The sequence below is a fragment of the Pogona vitticeps genome, chromosome 1, assembly GCF_051106095.1.
Source record: "Pogona vitticeps strain Pit_001003342236 chromosome 1, PviZW2.1, whole genome shotgun sequence".
Lineage (NCBI taxonomy): Eukaryota > Metazoa > Chordata > Lepidosauria > Squamata > Agamidae > Pogona > Pogona vitticeps.
In genome coordinates this window covers 267,197,487-267,216,379 of record NC_135783.1, presented here as the reverse complement: position 1 = coordinate 267,216,379, position 18,893 = coordinate 267,197,487, and the positions used below count along the sequence as shown (strand labels likewise).

Sequence of the window (18,893 nt, the reverse complement as noted above, 5' to 3'; positions counted from 1 at the left end):
CAGGGCACCGGAGCCCAGCGGTTTCAAAATGGCCACCCGCTATTTTCTGGGACGGATTCCTTGCTTAAGAGGCACCAGAAATGGCAGCGCTATGGAGGATCTTTGCTCAACGGTGAGTTTTAAGCCCATAGGAACGCATTAATCGCATTTTAATGCATTTCTATGGACTTTTTATTTTCGCATTGCAACGTTTTCGTTTAGCAGCGATTTCGCTGGAACGAATTAATGTCGCAATGAGAGGCACCACTGTAATTTTTTTTTAAATTGCTCTTACTCAAATTTTAGTATCAAGTGTGTCACATACAGAATCACAACGCAGTAAGCTAAGAATGTTCAGTTTCTTGGTATACATTCATTGGCAAATTCTGTTGCTCCAACAATACAATACCAATTGATTTTTGGTAATTTATGTTTCTCATTAATGTTAGCACTCCAGAGACCGAGATATGTAAAATAAAAATCTCTTTCAACATTATCTCTTTCAACAATATACACCTTTCTTTCTATATGCTTTCTATAGCTTGTTGCAAGAGATTTGCAGCTTTGAAACTATGGACACAATTCGTACCATTGCTTTTGTATCTAAAAAAGAATATCTTATTGCAGAAAATTCAATGATAGACCTTATACTAAATTCTCTGTACTGTTTACTTAAAATTTTTTTATGGATTGCAAACATTAAGGAATGGAAAATGAAAAGGAACATATGCATAGGAAACATGGTCTGGCTGCTGATAATGAAATGGTGTGGAATCTCATTCAGCCTGACAGCTCAATGCATTTTCAAAGATATTATCATGGGCCAGACCCCAGAAGCAGGTGGAACAAAAGATGAGGGCAGAACCTAACACACAAGGAAATTTTAGCTTAAAGCTCCTATTGCCAGTAACAAGGGCTTTGGACAGACGTTTCCAATTTTAGAATGGGGGAGAATTGACCAGAAAAGACGGAAAATCACCAAATGAAAGTGTCTTGAGGAAAAAGGGTAGACTATCTAGGGCACTGCAAAGGGCCAGGGCCTCAGTTGCGCCAACATCCTGGTTAATACGATACACATAATTTGGAGACACTTTTTTAGAAACTCAGATTATTCTGCCAGTTATGCTCTCTCCATCTGCATACATATACACACACACATATACTCTATGTTTTTTGCAATAGCTCTCGAACATCTTATGACCACAATATATCACCTCTATGCAATAAATACCTAATGTACACAGAATATCTTCTGCATCTAATTCTACAACTTAATTAAATGAAAACATGTCATGTACAACAATTCTATGGACTGATTTGGCTGATATGCCTTAAATAGCAGTCCTCACCATCAGAGCCTAGATAATTATTTTTAAAAATCAATTCCCTTTACTTGATACGCTGGCAAAACTCTTTACCCACAATAACAGGAAAAAACCTATATCACGTGTGCTGCTTATTACTTCTCTATTACATTTAGTTACTTTTTTGGAAGGAACAACTTTTAGGATTAAGAACAAAATGTTATAAAATTGGAATAGGTTTTATCAAAAATGTAAAATTTGGAAGTAACAAAAAGTGTCTTTTCTGCACATAAAGTAACTGTTCCTACTTTGTTACCTTACTTTTGAAATGCAACTATGTTACACTCTTCTTACCCAAAAAGTAAAGAATTAGAGGTAACTATACTGCTTGTAACTCATTATTTCCAGCTTCCAAAACTTAGTTACAAGTAGAAAAGAAAAGCAGCACCAAACCAGCAACACCAAAAGAAAGATGTATATGCATGTTGAAGAGAGGTGAATTCTGCAGAAAGACATGTTCTAACAGAGTAACAGGATTTGTGTTCACGAGCTTCTTGGGCAGTGCCTCAGCAGCGCTAATAGTAACAAGCTCTAATTGCTACTAAGGGCAGTTGCTTTTCTTAATATGGTTGTGGATCAGGTCTTGTGTCTGTGTTATTTGTTCTCCAAGAAATTAAGCAACAGTTAAACAAGGGGATAATGTGTATATCTTACAACAGATGTTCACTTTCTAACATTTAAAACAGTTCCAATTTAAAATATCCCATGCAAAACAAGCATTGCAAGAATACTCTGAAATGTAAGCCATCTTATTTGGAAAAAGCAAAGTGTAAAAATAAAGAATGATTGCAAAAAAGGTGTGGTTCTTTGATTGGTTCATTAACAGACATCTCTGTCAACGTACTTCTCTTCTTTATTCCACATTTCGGTATTTGGTGAAGAGATTGTACAGTACTCTCAAGGTTGACTTTAAGTCGCAATTTACAATATCTAAATGGAGAAGAAAAAGAGACAGAAGATAAAATATTTGAATAAGATAATAAGGGATATACAACGTTAAAGGAAATGGCTTAAATATGGAAAAGCTGTAATCACACATCCATTGTTACAAGCAAAGGTTGAAATCCTATGTTGTTTAAGTTATTGAAAATCCAATTGACTTAAAAAAAGAATTTCAGCATTTGCTCCTGTGAATATACTCAAAAGTAGCTAAAGTCCTGAAGAACAGATGTGGTCTATTTAGTGTCCAATTGAAGGTCACTAATTTTCTATGATTGCAGTTTGCATCGGACTCCTGGGGGGGGGGGAGGAAAGGAAAGATAGATAAGCAAGATATACAAGGATTCAAGCATTTCCCAGACTGCTGTGTGCCCTGTTTGCCACAGTGGATCATGTTCTGCAGACCTACTATAGAAGCTCAGGAAAATTAGGAGACTCTATCAATTACCATTCTCTAAACTCTTTCTCAGCATTATCACAGGAGAGTTTTCTGATATTTCAAATGAATAAAGATCCCTTTGCTTCTTTGGGACAGTAAATTTTATCTTAATGAAAATACAGAAAACTGTTTCTGTGAGATTCCCAGATTGTATTTGCCATAATTTTTATACATTTTCAGCACATTATGATACAGTATCATCCAAATCTTTTGTGCTTTCTTTGTGATATATGCATGAATTGCCTATCCCATATACCAGAGTGAAATCTACCTATGATTCTTCAGTTGTGCAAACTGTTGAAGATCACAAAGTACATTCTAATTACACCACTACCTGAAATATCTATGCTGAGCTGTTCCAAAGAAACGTAATTTGAACAACGTGACGATGGGAATTGTAATGGTTACAGATGAATCAAACAGTAGCTGCCACCAAAAAGTTTCTCTGTGCATGCATGTGCAGGCACACCAGCTGAGCCCTGCACATGCACGCATGTGCAGGAACCCAGCCAGCCCCAGCTGAGCCCTGGAAGCCACGCCAGCCAGGAGTTGACATCCCTAACTTGGGAATCTGGCAACCCCCTTCTTTCCAGAAATAACAGCAAGACCCGCAAGGGAGACCAAAACTTAGTTACACATGGTTCAAATTCTGGGTATATAGTAGGAAGTCCGACAGGCTAGATAATAGACTTAGGACCACCATTACCCAAAAAAACACACAGAAGTGGAGTATTTTATTTATTTTATTAAGAAAAGAAAAAGACCAAACTGCAAAAAAAGAAAAATATTTTCAGATTAATAAGCCTATCAATAAGAAAGCTCCAAATTGTAATGATTACAAATGCAGAGTATGTAAGAATAGATATAAAGCACAGAGCTCACATTGACTCCAATTCAAATCTGTGTAGTAATATGCTCAAATCCCAAGACACATGGTCCCCCTTTGCTCTGATCTTAACCAGTCTTATACCTTCTTCCTCTTCACTCAAACCACACTCATCAACCAATCCCAGCAGGCTGTCCCCAGAACATCCAAGAAGACAGCCAGTTCTACATGTGCCCTCTGTGATTTCTCACTGGAAGGCAGATGCAATTTATGGCTTTCATTTCAGATGGTTCAAGGTGATCTTGGGCACCTCCCTATCTCTAGAAAAACACAGAGGACTCAACTCTGGAACTATCAGCATTCCATAAAAGTATAGCACTAACCTCCCTCCCATCAGCCCTCTTGGCATCTCCAAGATGGATCCAGTCTGGCCTTTCACAATAATGCCACACTTCATACCTATTTGTTGTTAGGCTTTTAAAAGTTTTCTTTAGAGATGGGCACAAACTGTGGTTCAGCCACAGGTGCTGTGTGCTCCCTCCTTGCCTCCTCCACACAATCACTCACATAACAGATGCCGTGTGCTTCCCTCCTCAGTCTTCTCTGCATGACTATCCACTCGCCGGCAGTGCTGCCCTGCTCCACCTCCCCATATGGATGGATAACAGTGTGGAGAAGGCAGAGAAAGGAAGCACCCTGGAGCCAGTGAGTGGGCAACTGCCTGGAGGAGGCAGAGGAGGCAGGACCCACAGTATACCTATGTGGGCGCTGTGCCAAACTGTTCATGCCCATCTCCTATCCATAAGCCTATTAAATGCAACAAGCCTTTTCAGAAATGTTGATCAATTGGAATGGATCAGTCCATTTTATATAACTGTGGATAGAACTGTGCTACGAATCAATTGAGCTGCAAATTCTGGTGAATTCTGTTTATACTGTACTATTTAAATGAGTTTAAATATTACAGTATAATACAGTATAATATAAAAAACAGAGAGTTTTCCCCCTTTTTTAAAAAATGCCCGAGTATTAGGAAATCTTAGAGAAGCATCATAGAATATACACATTATTGGGAGTAGAAAACTTGAAAAGACCGCAGTGTACTTGACACATCCAATACTTGCAGATTACTGCCTGTGAGCAAAGTTTATTGGCTGATTCTAGAACTGGAGTGGGGAGGGGTGGGAGAGAGGCTTTTACACAAGACTTGTGTAAAAGTCTTGGGTCTTGCAACACATTGAAACCATAGAGTGATTGTTGTTGTGGGTTTTCCGGGCTGTTTGGCCATGTTCTTCCTAACGTTTCACCAGTCTCTGTGGTTGGCATCTTCAGAGGACAGGAGTCAGAACTCTGTCTGTGCTCTGGTGCAGTTTGTTGGATAGTGATGGTTTGCCAAGTTTTATCTCCAAACATATTTAATGTTCTGAATGCATGAATATCTGGATGCAGCAGTATTTGGAAAAGCTTCATGTAGCTTCTAGGACTAGAACCCTAGTAATAGCTCTTTGCTATTCCAAAAAGGAATCATTTCAAAATGATATACAAAAGGAGGGTTTGTGGCCCAGAAACCTGCTTGTTCTTTCTAGGAGATAAAGGAAATCCTAGTTACTTTTATATCATTCATTGGGTAATTATTCTTAAAAACCATTCATCAAAGCAAGTAAAGTATTTGAAGGCTACTCTGCATTCACAGATAGATTATTAAGTTCCCTTTCAATACTCTCATCCTTGCTGGAAATTTTAATCATGGGCATTCTGCCCAACGTAACAGCATATAAAACAGATGTATTTTTCCATTCACATTGAGCAGGAAGTTCCATATTAATCTTTTCAATCATTGCATGTGATATGTCTTATATGCACACAAATACATAAACAAATGCTAAAATGCCCATATTGTTTGATTTACACTGGATAATAAACCAGCCATCCCTTTAAGCCGTAAATACCTGGGAAACTGAAATGCTATAATGATATTAACTATTCACAAGGGAGAGGGAATGAGAGTAATTCTCCATTCACTTTCTTGCTCTTAAATTCCCATTCTAACTTCAAAAATTTTGACTGGGGCCATGTGTTAAAAGTTACTTTGACAGACAGTAAACGACCGTACACACCAACATTAATGATCTGCTCAACTTTTTAAACAAAGTTGCATCATTATGCCCACAGGTTTTTTTCCCCAATATTATTTATTAAACAAACAAACAAAAACCCCAAAGTGGTTGAAGCAACTAATGTGGTTTAAACATATGTTAGAGCACTGGTTCTTAACCTTGGGTTACTCAGGAGTTTTGGACTGCAACTCCCAGAAACCTTCACCACCAACTGTGCTGGCTGGGGTTTCTGGGAGTTGCAGTTCAAAAACATCTGAGTAACAAAGGTTAAGAACCAGTGTGTTAGAGTACCAACACAAAATATTTCAGACCACAGATGGGCAACTTGCAGCCTTCAAGCTGCTTATGGCCCTTGGCTTTTCACTGTGCTTCCAGCTACATTTTCACCAGTTCATCAGCCCGCAACAAGATTATGGAGAAAAAAAGGCTACTTTTTTTGTCTGTTTTTTGTCTGCTGTTACAGATCACTAAGATCCCTGGAAGGAAGGAATAATTAACTTATCTTCATACACATCATCCCATCCTCACGCAGACTGTGTTCCCTGCATCCTGCCAAACAGCTATTTTGGGAGCTAGAGGAAACATGGTCTTTCTATCTCAGCAGGGGTGGAAAGGGGTATGACCTTTTGTCCCACACTGATGAGAAGTATATAATAGAGAAGTAACTGGTGGCATTCAAGAGAAATTTAGACAACCACTTGACTGATATCCTTTGATTTATATCCTTGCATTGAATAAAGGATTGGACTCAATGGCCTGATAGACCCCTTCCAACTTCATTATTCTATGATGCTATGATTCAGCTATGAATTTTATTCCACATTACCAGGATCAAAATCATTCCAACCCTTTCAACACTGGTCAGGCCAGAAGATCATAGGTAGGAAACTAATGCAGTCATTTTGTTGCAAGGAAAGAAACGTACATCAAATGTGTTCATATCTTCACCCACTCAGATGGTGAGGTAGGAGCAGCGGTTGGTGGACCTTGGATAATGCTGGGTATTGGAAATACTGGAGTAAGGGGGATTCATTCAAGTTGTTTCAGATGCAGTTTAAAACTAGGTTCTTGGAGCAGGCCCTCTTCCTTCTCCTTTTGTAATCAGATGGCACTATCCATGTTTACTTTTTTCCTCTCCTGCTTTTCACTCTTTCTGACAGCCTGGACTTTTCACACCCAGGCAAAGAGGCTTACCTTGTCAAACATCCCTTCTGCTGCATTGAAAGGAACAGTCCTTTTGATCATTTGCACACTTTGGCAATCGACAGGTTACTCACCTGTAATTACAATTCTTTGAGTGGACCTCTGTGATTCACACCCTGGGTAATCCGTGCATGCGCTGAGCCTCATCAAAATATTCTATAGCTTCTGCAGAGCTGGTGGAATTGTATACAGTACCTACTTCAGACGATGGAGAGGACCCAAGTATCTGTGGTGATGCTTTCCCATGCAGGTAAGTATTTCCAGAGCGCAGAAGGAGAAATGTGAGAGTGTGTTGAGATCTCGGCTGGCTGGATGTCAAACATGATGTTTAGGCTTGGGGTCATTGCACCTGATCATCGTCTGTTGACGTGGCTTGGCCCGGTAAGACTGGTGTTTGTAGTAAGGTGTGTAAGATGTTTGTCTCTGAGGTTGGGATTTCTGGTAAGAGTTGTAAAGGCGCCATCATTGAGTGCACTAAGGACATTGTTGGTATATATGGTAGACACCCCAACGTCTGGAAGCTAATCTTTTCTCTTGGACATTTTCAAGGATGTCATCTGTTTCAGCGTTAAAAAGACCTGCCCCGTCAAATGGGAGGTCTTCAATACGCGCACGCACATTTTCAGCAAAGCCAGAGGTTCTCAGCCAGGAAAAGCGTTGAAAAGCCACGGAGGGAGCCATGGATTTAGCTGTGGCATCAACAGTATGTCTGGCAGACAGCATTTGTTGTTTGGAAACCGATAGCCCTTCTTGTTGGAAGGTTTGTGCAAGGACCTTTTTGTCCTCGGGGAGTGCATCAATGAAGGTGGACATACTGTCCCAAAGAAAATGCTGGTAGGCACCCATGGCCCCTTGGTAACTGGCAACCTTCATGATAAAGGCAGCAGACGAATATAGCCATCTGCCCATGGAGTCAATCCACCTGTCTTTATTAGGTGGTATGAGGACTTGTCGATGTCGGGATTGAGATTGGGAAGCCTCCACAAAGATCGAATTGGGGGCTAGTTGTTTTAGTAGAAAAAATGCTCCCAAGTTATGCACTCAATAAAGGTTATCTCATATGTGTGGGCTCACCCTTGGATGAAGAAGGGCTCACATCTCATCAACCATCCCCATCGCAGTCGCCAGAATGGGAGCAGTGAGTTGACTGGCTCACATCCTCCCCTGCTAACCCTCAACAATCTGGCTCTCCTAGTGAATCCTCCCTGGTTGCATTGCCCAATGTCCAAGGAGCCGAAGCACAACTGGACACTGTGCCCTATTCTGTCCCAAGAGGCCTACCACATTGGCCTCCGACACGTAATCAAGGGCACCAACCACATAAGAGCATTCGCTTGCCCCCACGTGCAGCACCAATTCACGCTCAGCACCATCACTGTGCAACCATTTGCCCTGACCGGTGCCCAGCTGAAACGCCTGCCAAGCAACATCAATGAGTTGTTTTTGCCTGGTTCAGCAGCAGTGCCACAACAAGGGCCTCACTCATGGCAGCCCTCAGTGTCGAAACAATCTTACTATCATGATCATCAGGGACAACATAGCACCTATTACCAGCCGGCACCTAAGAAACCCAGAGCAGCCGATCAATACTCTTTGGCTCAGGGTACATTTGCAGCACCAGTAAGCCATTATTTTCCAGCCCATCAAGAAGATTGGGATCGATAATGTGGTTTTTTTTGCTACCACAGAAGCTCTAGAATATTCTGACAAGGCTCTGCATATGCACAGATTACCTAGGGTGTGATTCACAGAGGCCACAAAGAAGAGCTTCATTCTATTACTGCTACAGGGCTCTTGAGGAACAGTGGGGGGAACCATATGAACTTCCAGGTATCTTTGGTAAGGAGGAGGTGTCTTCATTTCATCAATTTGGCAACTCCCGCAAATTTCTTCATCCAAATCTGTCCATACTAAAGAGAAGTCATAAATCCCACTGCTTAAAATTGAATTTGGGGTTACCTAACTTCTTCTGAATAATCTACTCAGAACAAGTAGGAAGAATATTTAAATGTAGGAGTTGGCATTCACTTTATGTGTTTCTAGTAACGTTAAAAGCAACAAAAAAGGGAAATAATCATAATTTCATTACTTTCAAAAGCAACATTTATCCTGCGTGCCCTCTCCCTCTTAAATGTTTACTACTTCTGTGACTTTAAAACATTCCTTTTGATATTTCAGCTGCAGAATGCTCAAGCAAGTACCTTCTGCCCTTGGTTTTGGTTTTTCCAGCCCTCCATCTTGCATTAGCTCAAATGCAAATGACACATTGAGTACCTGGTGAGTCAATTAAGAGAGAGCAATTACTTACAGTTTTAAAGAAAACAGCATCTTGTCCAGAGAAAGCAACTGTTTTGTATAAACACATTTTAAAAAACACTTATCAAAATAACTTGTGTGAATGAGATTAATCCTGCAAATTATGCTTCTGAAGAAATTAGTTCATATTTGAATTCAAATACAGATTTCAACAACAAAATTACCTTTTGTTCAAAACTATCAGGAGTCAAGAAAAAGCTGTGGAGAGGCACAAAATAGCCTTCAAGAAGACCCATCAGGAGCACCAGGTAAACTCCATCTGCAAACTTCAAGATGACATATTTTTAGCACCATCTCTCAGTGATCTCCCACTGTTATGATCAAAGAACACACTGCCTAATTTAGAACAGATAAACAGCCATTAGAAATTTTATTTGTGATATGTATTTCTCTTGTTTTCTTGGTTTTGAATCATCTTTACCACATAGTAAGAGTGTTTGCATGTTTGACATAAATAAATCTTCTGTATTGCAGGATTACATGCGTTACACCTGGACTGAATTATTATCATGTGCCAAACACAGGACTACTTCTGAATAATCTTTGGAAACTAAAATTGGTCCAGAACGTAGCTGTATGAGTTCTAGTAGATACTCATTTATGGAATCATATTTCAACTATCCTGCAAGGGACGTATTGGTTACCAGGCTGTTTAATTCAAGGTTCTGGTTGTGATCTTTAATGTGTTAAATGGTTTACATTTGAGGCATCTAAGGGACTGCCTTCTTCCACACTAACCTGTCCATACTATGAGATCTTTGAGGGAAGCCACTTTATGTGTTCCAGTGTTTGTAGACGTATGTTTGTTGGGGACAAGAGGAAGTGTGTTCTCTGTGACTGCACCTAGAGTCTGGCACCCTCTTTGATATGTTTTATTGTTTTTTTATTTTTAGTTGTTGTAGGTTTTTCGGGCTGTTTGGCTGTGTTCTGAAGGTTTTTCTTTCTAACGTTTCCCCAGTCTCTGCGGCCGGCATCTTCAGAGGACAGGAGTTAGAACTCTGTGTTCTGGTGTAGTGTGGTTGAATATTTGTAGCTGTGGGATCAGCTGTTTGTCCTTTTCAGGAGATTGGGTGATTATGGTGATCAGGGTGTTTTTTGTTATAGGTGCATTGTTTTGATGGGGGGGGAAGATGATCTGTCACTGTGATTGATGGGTATCGTTAGCTAGTCTTTTGTGTGCATTGATCACTGGTCCTTGTGGCTGGGTAGAGTTTGTTGACTTTTGAGAATACATTTTTTTAGCTACCATGAACAATTAAGCACAGACAGACAGAGAGACAGACAGACAAGACAGACAGACAGGTAGATAGAGTGATGCCTCACAAGACAATGTTAATTCGTTCCGCGAAAATCGCTGTCTTGCGAAAACATCATCTTGCGAAATGCGTTTCCCCACTGGAATGCATTCAAATCTATTTAATGCGTTCCAATGGGGGAAAAATTTGTCATCTTACTAAAATCGCCCATAGGAAAACCGTTTTGCGAAGTGCGGACCCAGCTGTCAAAATTGCTGTCTTGCAAAAAACCATCCCTAAAAAAAACGTTTTGCGAGGCGCGGACCCAGCTGTTAAAATCGCCGTCTTGCGAAAAACCGTCCTGAAAAAAATCGTCTTGCAAAATCATCTAGCAAAAATCGCCCATAGGGAAAACTGTTTTGCAAAGCACTATAGTGCTCACAAAAACCCATAATCTTGCGGATTAACCGTTTTGCAAGGTAATTGTCTAGCGAGACACCACTGTAGATAGATAGATAGATAGATAGATAGATAGATAGATAGATAGATAGATAGATAGATAGATAGATAGATAGATAGATAGATAGATAGATAGATAGATAGACAGACAGACAGACAGACAGACAGACAGACAGACAGACAGACAGACAGACAGACAGACAGACAGACAGACAGACAGACAGAAGTAATACCAAATTGCAGATCAGAACAGGTTGTTGTTCATATGTATATTGCTTTACAATAATAAAAATATTTTCTTCATATTGTCTCAACAGCTTTGTAAAACAAGCCAGCTACTGTATTATTAATGACACATGGCAGATTTGAAAGGTGGAGCAGAGATACAACAGCTTGTCCATTTAGTCCATGGTAATATCTATAGTTAAGCCTAACTCAGACTCAGGCTCTTAGTCCTTCATTCTGTGTAAAATGACAAACATGGCTGGTTGTAATCCACCAGCAAGTTTAAAAAACAGGAGGTAAGCAGGAAGCACCACATGATTTGGGGGGGGGGGGAGTGGAAAAAAACACAAACAACAAGATACATCTCTTCTTGAGAATCCCCCTCAGGAACACAGCCACCTGAGGTTTAGAATCCAAGGCTGCTGGATGCTCCTGACTCTGCAAAACTAAATCTGTGATCATCTTCCCAAGTTTGCCACAGCCCCGTAATTGCTATCTGGCATTCTAGAATGGACAGAAAGTTAATCTGAAGGCAAAATGTTTTTTTTTCTCATCTTCCACATTAAGGGATTGTGCTTACTATATAACTGAGCTCAGAAAATTGTGTTTTAAAAGTAATCTGTCACAGATGCAATTCCAGGTCTGATAGTTAAGTTACCACTGTAGTTAGTTTTTAGAAGTAATGTTCCGGTTATTTTTCAAACAGAAACAAACATGTTTTTTTTAAAAATTACTTTGAATGTTACCATTTGGTGCCTTGTGATACCAAAAATGTTTTCCCATCCAACCTGTCACTCCTGTACCCACCACAGAGCACAAGGCAAGAGCATGAGAGGCAGCAGAAGTGAGCAACTGAATCATGTGATATTCTTTCTCCACTATAAAGCCACAGCCCCATAGCTGTGACTAAAAGTAACTAAAACCGGTACAGCTATACAAATGGAGTGAAGTTATCCCTTATTAAGTAGAATCATAATATAAAACAATTATATCTTTGTTACAGCAAAGCGTGCTGCTTATATAAAAAAGCATGCTGCTTATATACCACCCCATAGCACTTCAAGCACTCTCTGGGCGGTTTACAAGTTAATTACGCAGACTACACATTGCCCCCCCCCAGCGAGCTGAGTACTCATTTTACCGACCTTGGAAGGATAGAAGGCTGAGTCAACCTTCAGCCGGCTACCTGGGATTGAACCCCGGGTCATGAGCACAGTTTTAGCTGTAGTACAGCAGTTTAACCACTGTGCCATGAGGCTCATGTAGCTGATTGCATTCAGGAATGCATAGGGGAATACAGTGGGGTCTCTACTTAAGAACGTCTCTACTTAAGAACAATCCAACTTAAGAACAGCTCCATTTGCTAAATTTTGCTTCTACTTGAGAACAGAAATCCAAGATAAGAACAGGAAAAAAACCTTTCCTGCTCTTTTTTTAACCTTAGGTCATCTTAGGTTAAAAAAAAAACTCCCCTTAGCGGTAGAGTACGTATTAACCAGCTTTGCATTAGTTCCCAATGGACGAACGCACCTCTACATAACAAAAAAACAGCCAGAACGGATTAATTGGTTTTCAGTCCATTCCTATGGGAAATTTTGCTTCAACTTAAGAATGTTTCAACTTAAGAACACCATTCCAAAACGGATTAAGTTCTTAAGTAGAGGTTCCACTGTAGTTTCTATGGACGGAAAAGAGCAGATACGGATTAAATGATTTTCAATGCATTCCTATGGGAAATGCAGATTCAACATAAGAACTTTTCAACTTGAGAACCACCTTGCAATACGGATTAAGTTCTTAAGTAGAGACCCCACTGTAAGAATTAATCTCCAGGTACTCTTTACTTTCCAGCCATGTAAATGGGATACTTTGAAAGTGCTTGTGTGCCAAGAAGCGAGAACTGCATGACTAATTGTAGCTAACTGACAAGGTGCTGGATATGGCAGTCGTGTACTTGCGAAGTACACAACTGGAATGCAATCAGCTACGTGACCTACATGTAATTAGTATCCTGGTCAATTAACTGCAGCAGCATCCACGATTGCTCTTGCAAGAGTATAAATATCCAGTGAGATTCAAACTCCCCATGTGGTCTTCAAGTGCAATAGGAACGGCCGGGATCCAATGGTTGCTGTAGGTTTTTCAGGCTGTTTGGCTGTGTTCTTGAGGTTTTTCTTCCTAACGTTTCACCAGTCTCTGTGGCCGGCATCTTCAGAGGACAGGAACTAGAACTCTGTCTGTGTTCTGGTGTAGTATGTGGGATTGTTGAGTGATTTTTCCCCTTTTCTACACAGAAATTTCTTTGCACTTTTTAAAAATTGTATTCACAGTTCTCATGCATTTTCTCCATTGACTAGAGTAAAGTTTGCAGAGGTTTTCCAAGTATATAGATTTTAGCCATGCATATTTCGTAAGCCTACTCATGGATTTGTTTGCTTTTTATTTGCTTTTTATTTTACCAACACATGCTGCAAGGCTTTTTGGCTGCTGGCAGTCTTGGAAGACATGTAACAACATTTTCATAGGGAAAAGTGAGCTCAACAGATTTATTTTCCATCCCTTGTGGTAGCTATGGAGATAATACGGTAGCATCCTTTCATTTTTCCTCCGTGCAGTTTGTAAAATTGGGTGGTTCATTAATCAACTGCCTGCCAGGTACATTTTGAACAAAAATTGTTCTCAGTTTGTTGTGGAGAGGGGAAAGGTGTACAAACAAACAGTTCTTGCACACACACACTCTACTTTCCAGCCCCCCACGATAAAATCACTCTTTTTCAAAGACCATTTCCTTATGAACCCTCTAATTTTGCAGCCTGCAAAGAGAAAATAAAAGAGCTTTGACCTTTTGTCAAGCAAATTGCCCCTTAATGCCCAGTGACTGGTAGATGCCTTCTCTATGGGAGCAAAATGGTAAGGAAATAGCTGGAGATCTTTCTTGAGAGATTTGAATGAGAAAGATAACTCTGGAATGTCTGGAATTTGAAAGCTCTCAGAGCAGGGGGAAGGTAATGACCTCCTCCCTCCACTTCCAGTCAAAGCAGCACTGTAGAAAGAAACCTCACTGTGTGGGACAGAAAAAGACAGAAGCCGGAGCAGAGTCTTCGCTCTTGCACGGGTGGGGAGGATCCTAGTCTGCCTCTCTCAGTCCCTGGGAATTTGATACAACCCAACACATGTGCAGAGTGCAGGCCTCCACCCATGCTCTCCTAGCACATCTCCAAGGACAATAAAAATTATAATAATATGTTGTCAGGTCCATTCTGATTTCTGGAGACCCTTCTTCGGGTTTTAGGTAGTAAAATATTTAGAAGTCGTTTACTATTCCTTTCTTCCAGTTGTGCTCTGGGACTGTGAAGCTTTCCCAAGGCCACACAGACTGGCTTTTTTGTTTTGTTTTCAGGTCCCCTCTGAGGTTTTTGTGAAACCACACACTTTTTTGCTTGTTGGAATTGTTTTAGTTGTGCATTTAGAACTTCTCATTTTAGAAACTCGCACAGTTCCTGGACTCCTTTTCTTGTTAGGATCTCCTGCCATGGGACCTCACTTATCATTGTCCTGAGTTCATCAAAATTAGCATCAACGCCAGCTTCATAGCTAATCATTCACTTGGAGTATTTCCTTTTCCCTTTCTATTCCTCTTCCAAGGATGGATGAGAAAAGGATGGTAGGATGGATGAGAAAAGTATCTGGGTCCCGAAGTCCTTAAGTTTCTTCTTGAGAGCTTCAGAGTCTGATGTGATGTATTTTCCTCTATGAGACCAATCCACACAAAGACTGAAATGTATTTTTGTTGAACTACACTGTGTAAGGCTTATAACATCATCGACCATGACAAATTTTTAGATTTTTTAAAATTTCCATGGCTTGCCCATGATAGAATATCATCTTGCATTCTGAGCTCATACTATGCAAACATACTTCTCTGTGGTACATTTGTTATTCAAGCTAAATTGGCTACTGCCACTGTCAAACCAACCTGGTAATATATCGATACCACCTAACCTCCATGGAAATGGTATAAACAGGGGTGAGGTGGGTGAGAACATAAACAAATGTCGCCTCTTCTAAATGCAACTTCATAATCCTACCTGGGTTTCCAGTTCTGTAACTTCCAAATTCAGCTTATTCAAGTGTTTATTCACAAAAGTTATGAGGGTCTGAAAATTGAGAACACATGTAGGTGACTTTTTAGATCAGCAAATTCTAAAATTTGAAATATATGAAAATAAAAAACATATAAGCCATCAGCAGCCTCTCTGAGATCCAGAGGAGGCTGGGAGGAGGGAAGTGCAAATGTCTCTGGGAACAGTGTGATGAGAAGCACCTGGCAGGGAGGGAGAAGGTTCTGTTACCAGGTTTAAAGGAGGATAGGGAGGAAGGTTCAGGGTCTTCTGCTGGGTCTGGGACACAGCAGGGGACCCCACAGAGGAGGAGGAGGAGACTTAGAGCTCAGTGACGGAGGAGCTGGGGCCTATCTTTTGTGCAGGAGCAAGCGGACAACGCCTGGTAAGAGTTCCGGCAAGCAGCTTTCAGGCAGCTAGAGACCATGGCCAAGGAAAGTGGAACTACTGCCACCAGCCTTGGAGAAGGCTCCTGCTTTACCAGCTCCCTGGCACCTGAGATACCTGATAGGTTCTGCAGTGCCCTAAGCCACTCAGGTACTGGCAGGCCAAATGCCAGCACGAGAAAGAGAAGTTTCTCTGAGGAGCAGGGGTGCAGCCAATGCTCGCTGCCAGCTGCCTCCACCAGCCCTCATTGAAAGGCTCCAAGGCTGGTCCTGGACTGGGCTTGTTCCTCATCAAAACTTCACTGGCATCAGTGACAGGAGATGAGGCTAGTACTGAACTGACTGTTTCCAGGGGACTACTGCCAGAAACTGAGTCCCCCGGCGTGAGGGAGGGCAATGACAGGAAACCACTGTTGAAGGTACCAATGAAAGTAAGACGCTGCTCTACCTCCTGCTTCCATAATTTGGCCTGAGGGTTCCCACCGAATTATAGCACTAGGAGTTCATTTTTTCAAAAAGTCCGATCCTGAGTGCACATACTTGCACTTGCTTGATGTGTGCTCCAGAATCCCGGTGGAAATTCAGTAACTGCCAACTAGAAGTGACCGAATGGTATATTGTTTACATATCCCTCTCTGAACCACTCTATAACTGGGCTCTCATTAGTCTTAAAGCTGGAGATAGGAACTTGTGGCTTTCTATGTGTTGTTGGGATTCCTCCTCCTCCTAGCCAGCATAGTTACCCATGCACGAAGGAAAAGGGGTGATGGTATCCACCAACATTGGAAGGAAATACAAATTCCCCATTCTCAACCTAAACAAGTGATACTAACTACTGAAGCAAGCATTTGTGGGAACCACATAATTCACAATGTCCACTCTAGCACAACCTTCTCTCTTCAGGGATAACAGGAACTATAATCTGGAAAATGCTGGGTTCGGGATGCTTGCAGGTGTTTTATCATTAACATAAGAAGAGGACATACACACCATGCATAAGGTACAGAAGGAAAAAGAAATGCATTTTTGAACTAACGGCGAATCAGACATCCTCTTTGGCCACCGGGCAGGAAGGCGAGATGCAAAATTTTCAAATTATGCTACCTTGACTGACTTCCATCTGATATCCAGAATTTATTTGTATCAGGCAGCAACAAACATGCAGCAAACAAGATAACAGAACTGAACCATGTGAAATTCCATGGCAAATTTGAAGAATTTGTTTCACCTATATCCAGTCTATTTCTATGCTATTTAAGTAATATGTATCAGACAGAGGAACACAATCCCAACCTTTTTCACAACATTGAGCTTGTCTGGAGCATGGTCAAACAGTGTGTCAAAGGCATCTCGTTCTGAAATAGAGGAGATGACAGCAACTTATTACCTAAGGTACCACTGAAGAATGAGCAGTCCAGGTTTCAAGTAACTTAACTACACAATAACAGAAGAGTCTAACATCTTTAACAGAATCTTAAGCAGGAATTTAACAACTACCAACATTTCAGTCCCTGAGATTCTCTATTATATCAGATTTGCACTAAGGACTTAGAAGGAAGACATGGGAAATGAACTCAAAAGAACTATAACATAGTAGACATAGTCTGTCTTTCTTTAAGAGACACCTGTTCCCAAGGCGAACATCGAATGCTTTCAGAAAAAAATGTCACAAACCATTCCCTAGTTTGATGAGTATAGGGTTCCCAATTATTTGCTCTTTAGAAACTGCAAGTTGCTGTACAAAAAATTAGGAGGACTACCCCTGACCCATGGTAAAAGTAGTCCTTAAACAAAGTATCTCTTGTTCATCATGTACAGGACTACAGAACATTTTTAGTCAGTTCTGTACCATGGTGCTACTTCCTTACATATCCAGGTTCCATGGATAGTGTAGTCTATTCTATTCAGAGGAATGACATCCATGGGTAGATGGATGCTCAACTGATGTATTCTGGACATTCTCAAGTTAACAATAAGTCTGCACTCAGCTGGTTTTGAATTCAGTAAGGAACATTTAAAAAAAACCTCTGGAAAACACTAGAAACAAATGAGATTTACCGTGCCGTCCTGACAGTGCCCTGTAGAAAAAGAAATAAGGCAATTATACATGAATAAACTATTACAATAATTTAATGTATTTTATTCGAAGCCAAAAGGCTAATGTATACATGAAGTCACCTGGTCATATATATGGCTTTGAACTGATACCAAATGAAATGTAACCCTGCAGGACTTTCCATAACATACCAAAATTTCTACTGACCTCAAAAAAAGTGGATGCTTCATCAAAATTATAATTCCCCCCCACCCCTGGTCTGGCTAAAGCCTAATTAGAGGAGAAAAGGTGATAAATGAATCTCCCCTCTACTTAAGATGTAAAAAAGGTTTTGAAAAAAAGGTTCAGTTACTTGGTCTCAGTTTCAGGACACCTTTTCTAGGCTATAATTTGTTAAAATCAGACATCTAGATTTGGGGAAAAAATACTCAGGGCGTTCTTCATAACTCCAAATCAGATTTTTGAGAGGTATAGGAATCTTCAAGGTGGAGGGAAGATTAACCTTTTCCTTCCTCCCCACCCCAGTTCTACAGACATTAGTTCTATCCATAGAAAAATTTCATTTGATGTCACTTTTTGTCAAAAACTGCCTTCTCTTAGAACACCAGGTAATTAATATTAAATATGGGTAAATATTTGAAATTCAATTAGGCAATGAGGTTGACATACTCAGTGTTACCAGTTATTTCCTCCTGGATTTGTCGAGATTGAAGGATCCCTTCACGCTTCTGGGGAAAAAAAAGATATATGTAATATTTATACTGTATTATATAATAATTTACAAAATGTATAGCCCTGTACAATATTTGTGTGAAAATTCTGAATTGACTTTCATGATAAACATCTCTAAATCCAGCAATATTTTCCCTTCCTTCAATATAAGGGGAGTGCAAACTTATATTTAAATATGAGTAATAACAGATAGCCAAGTTTGTACTAGAAAAGTTTCTGGGATAAGAACTTGGTTCTACCTGCTTGGAGTCAGATTACTGTATATACATTTTTTCACTCAACTTTTGTAAGAGACACTGTATATTTTTCTGTTTAATAAGTCATCAAATGTGAGAACAAGCTACCAACTGAGTAGCATAATTTGTTATATTTGAAAAATGATACGAGAAGCACTATAACAGATGGCCAGAATTATCCATGCATTGGTAACATCCAGATCACCTGTTGTTTGAGAGGAATTTTGTGGCAAAACTTCCACCAGAATTAGAAATTAAAT

The 18,893-nt window shown here is 40.3% G+C and overlaps 1 protein-coding gene across 2 annotated transcripts in view; it reads right to left on the bottom strand.

Moving 5' to 3' along the window:
* Positions 1–337: 337 nt before the first annotated feature.
* PARVA (parvin alpha) overlaps positions 338–18,893 on the bottom strand; it is a 93,299-nt gene continuing 74,743 nt past the window's right edge. For both annotated transcript variants that reach the window (XM_020797225.3, XM_020797226.3), the window contains exons 7-13: positions 18,335–18,393; positions 17,668–17,687; positions 16,903–16,964; positions 15,191–15,259; positions 9,348–9,449; positions 9,069–9,141; positions 338–2,273 (exon numbers count right to left, since the gene is read on the bottom strand). In XM_020797225.3, the coding sequence (XP_020652884.1) occupies positions 2,197–2,273; positions 9,069–9,141; positions 9,348–9,449; positions 15,191–15,259; positions 16,903–16,964; positions 17,668–17,687; positions 18,335–18,393 (462 nt within the window). In that variant the 3' untranslated portion in view covers positions 338–2,196. The remainder of the gene's footprint in view (positions 2,274–9,068; positions 9,142–9,347; positions 9,450–15,190; positions 15,260–16,902; positions 16,965–17,667; positions 17,688–18,334; positions 18,394–18,893) is intronic.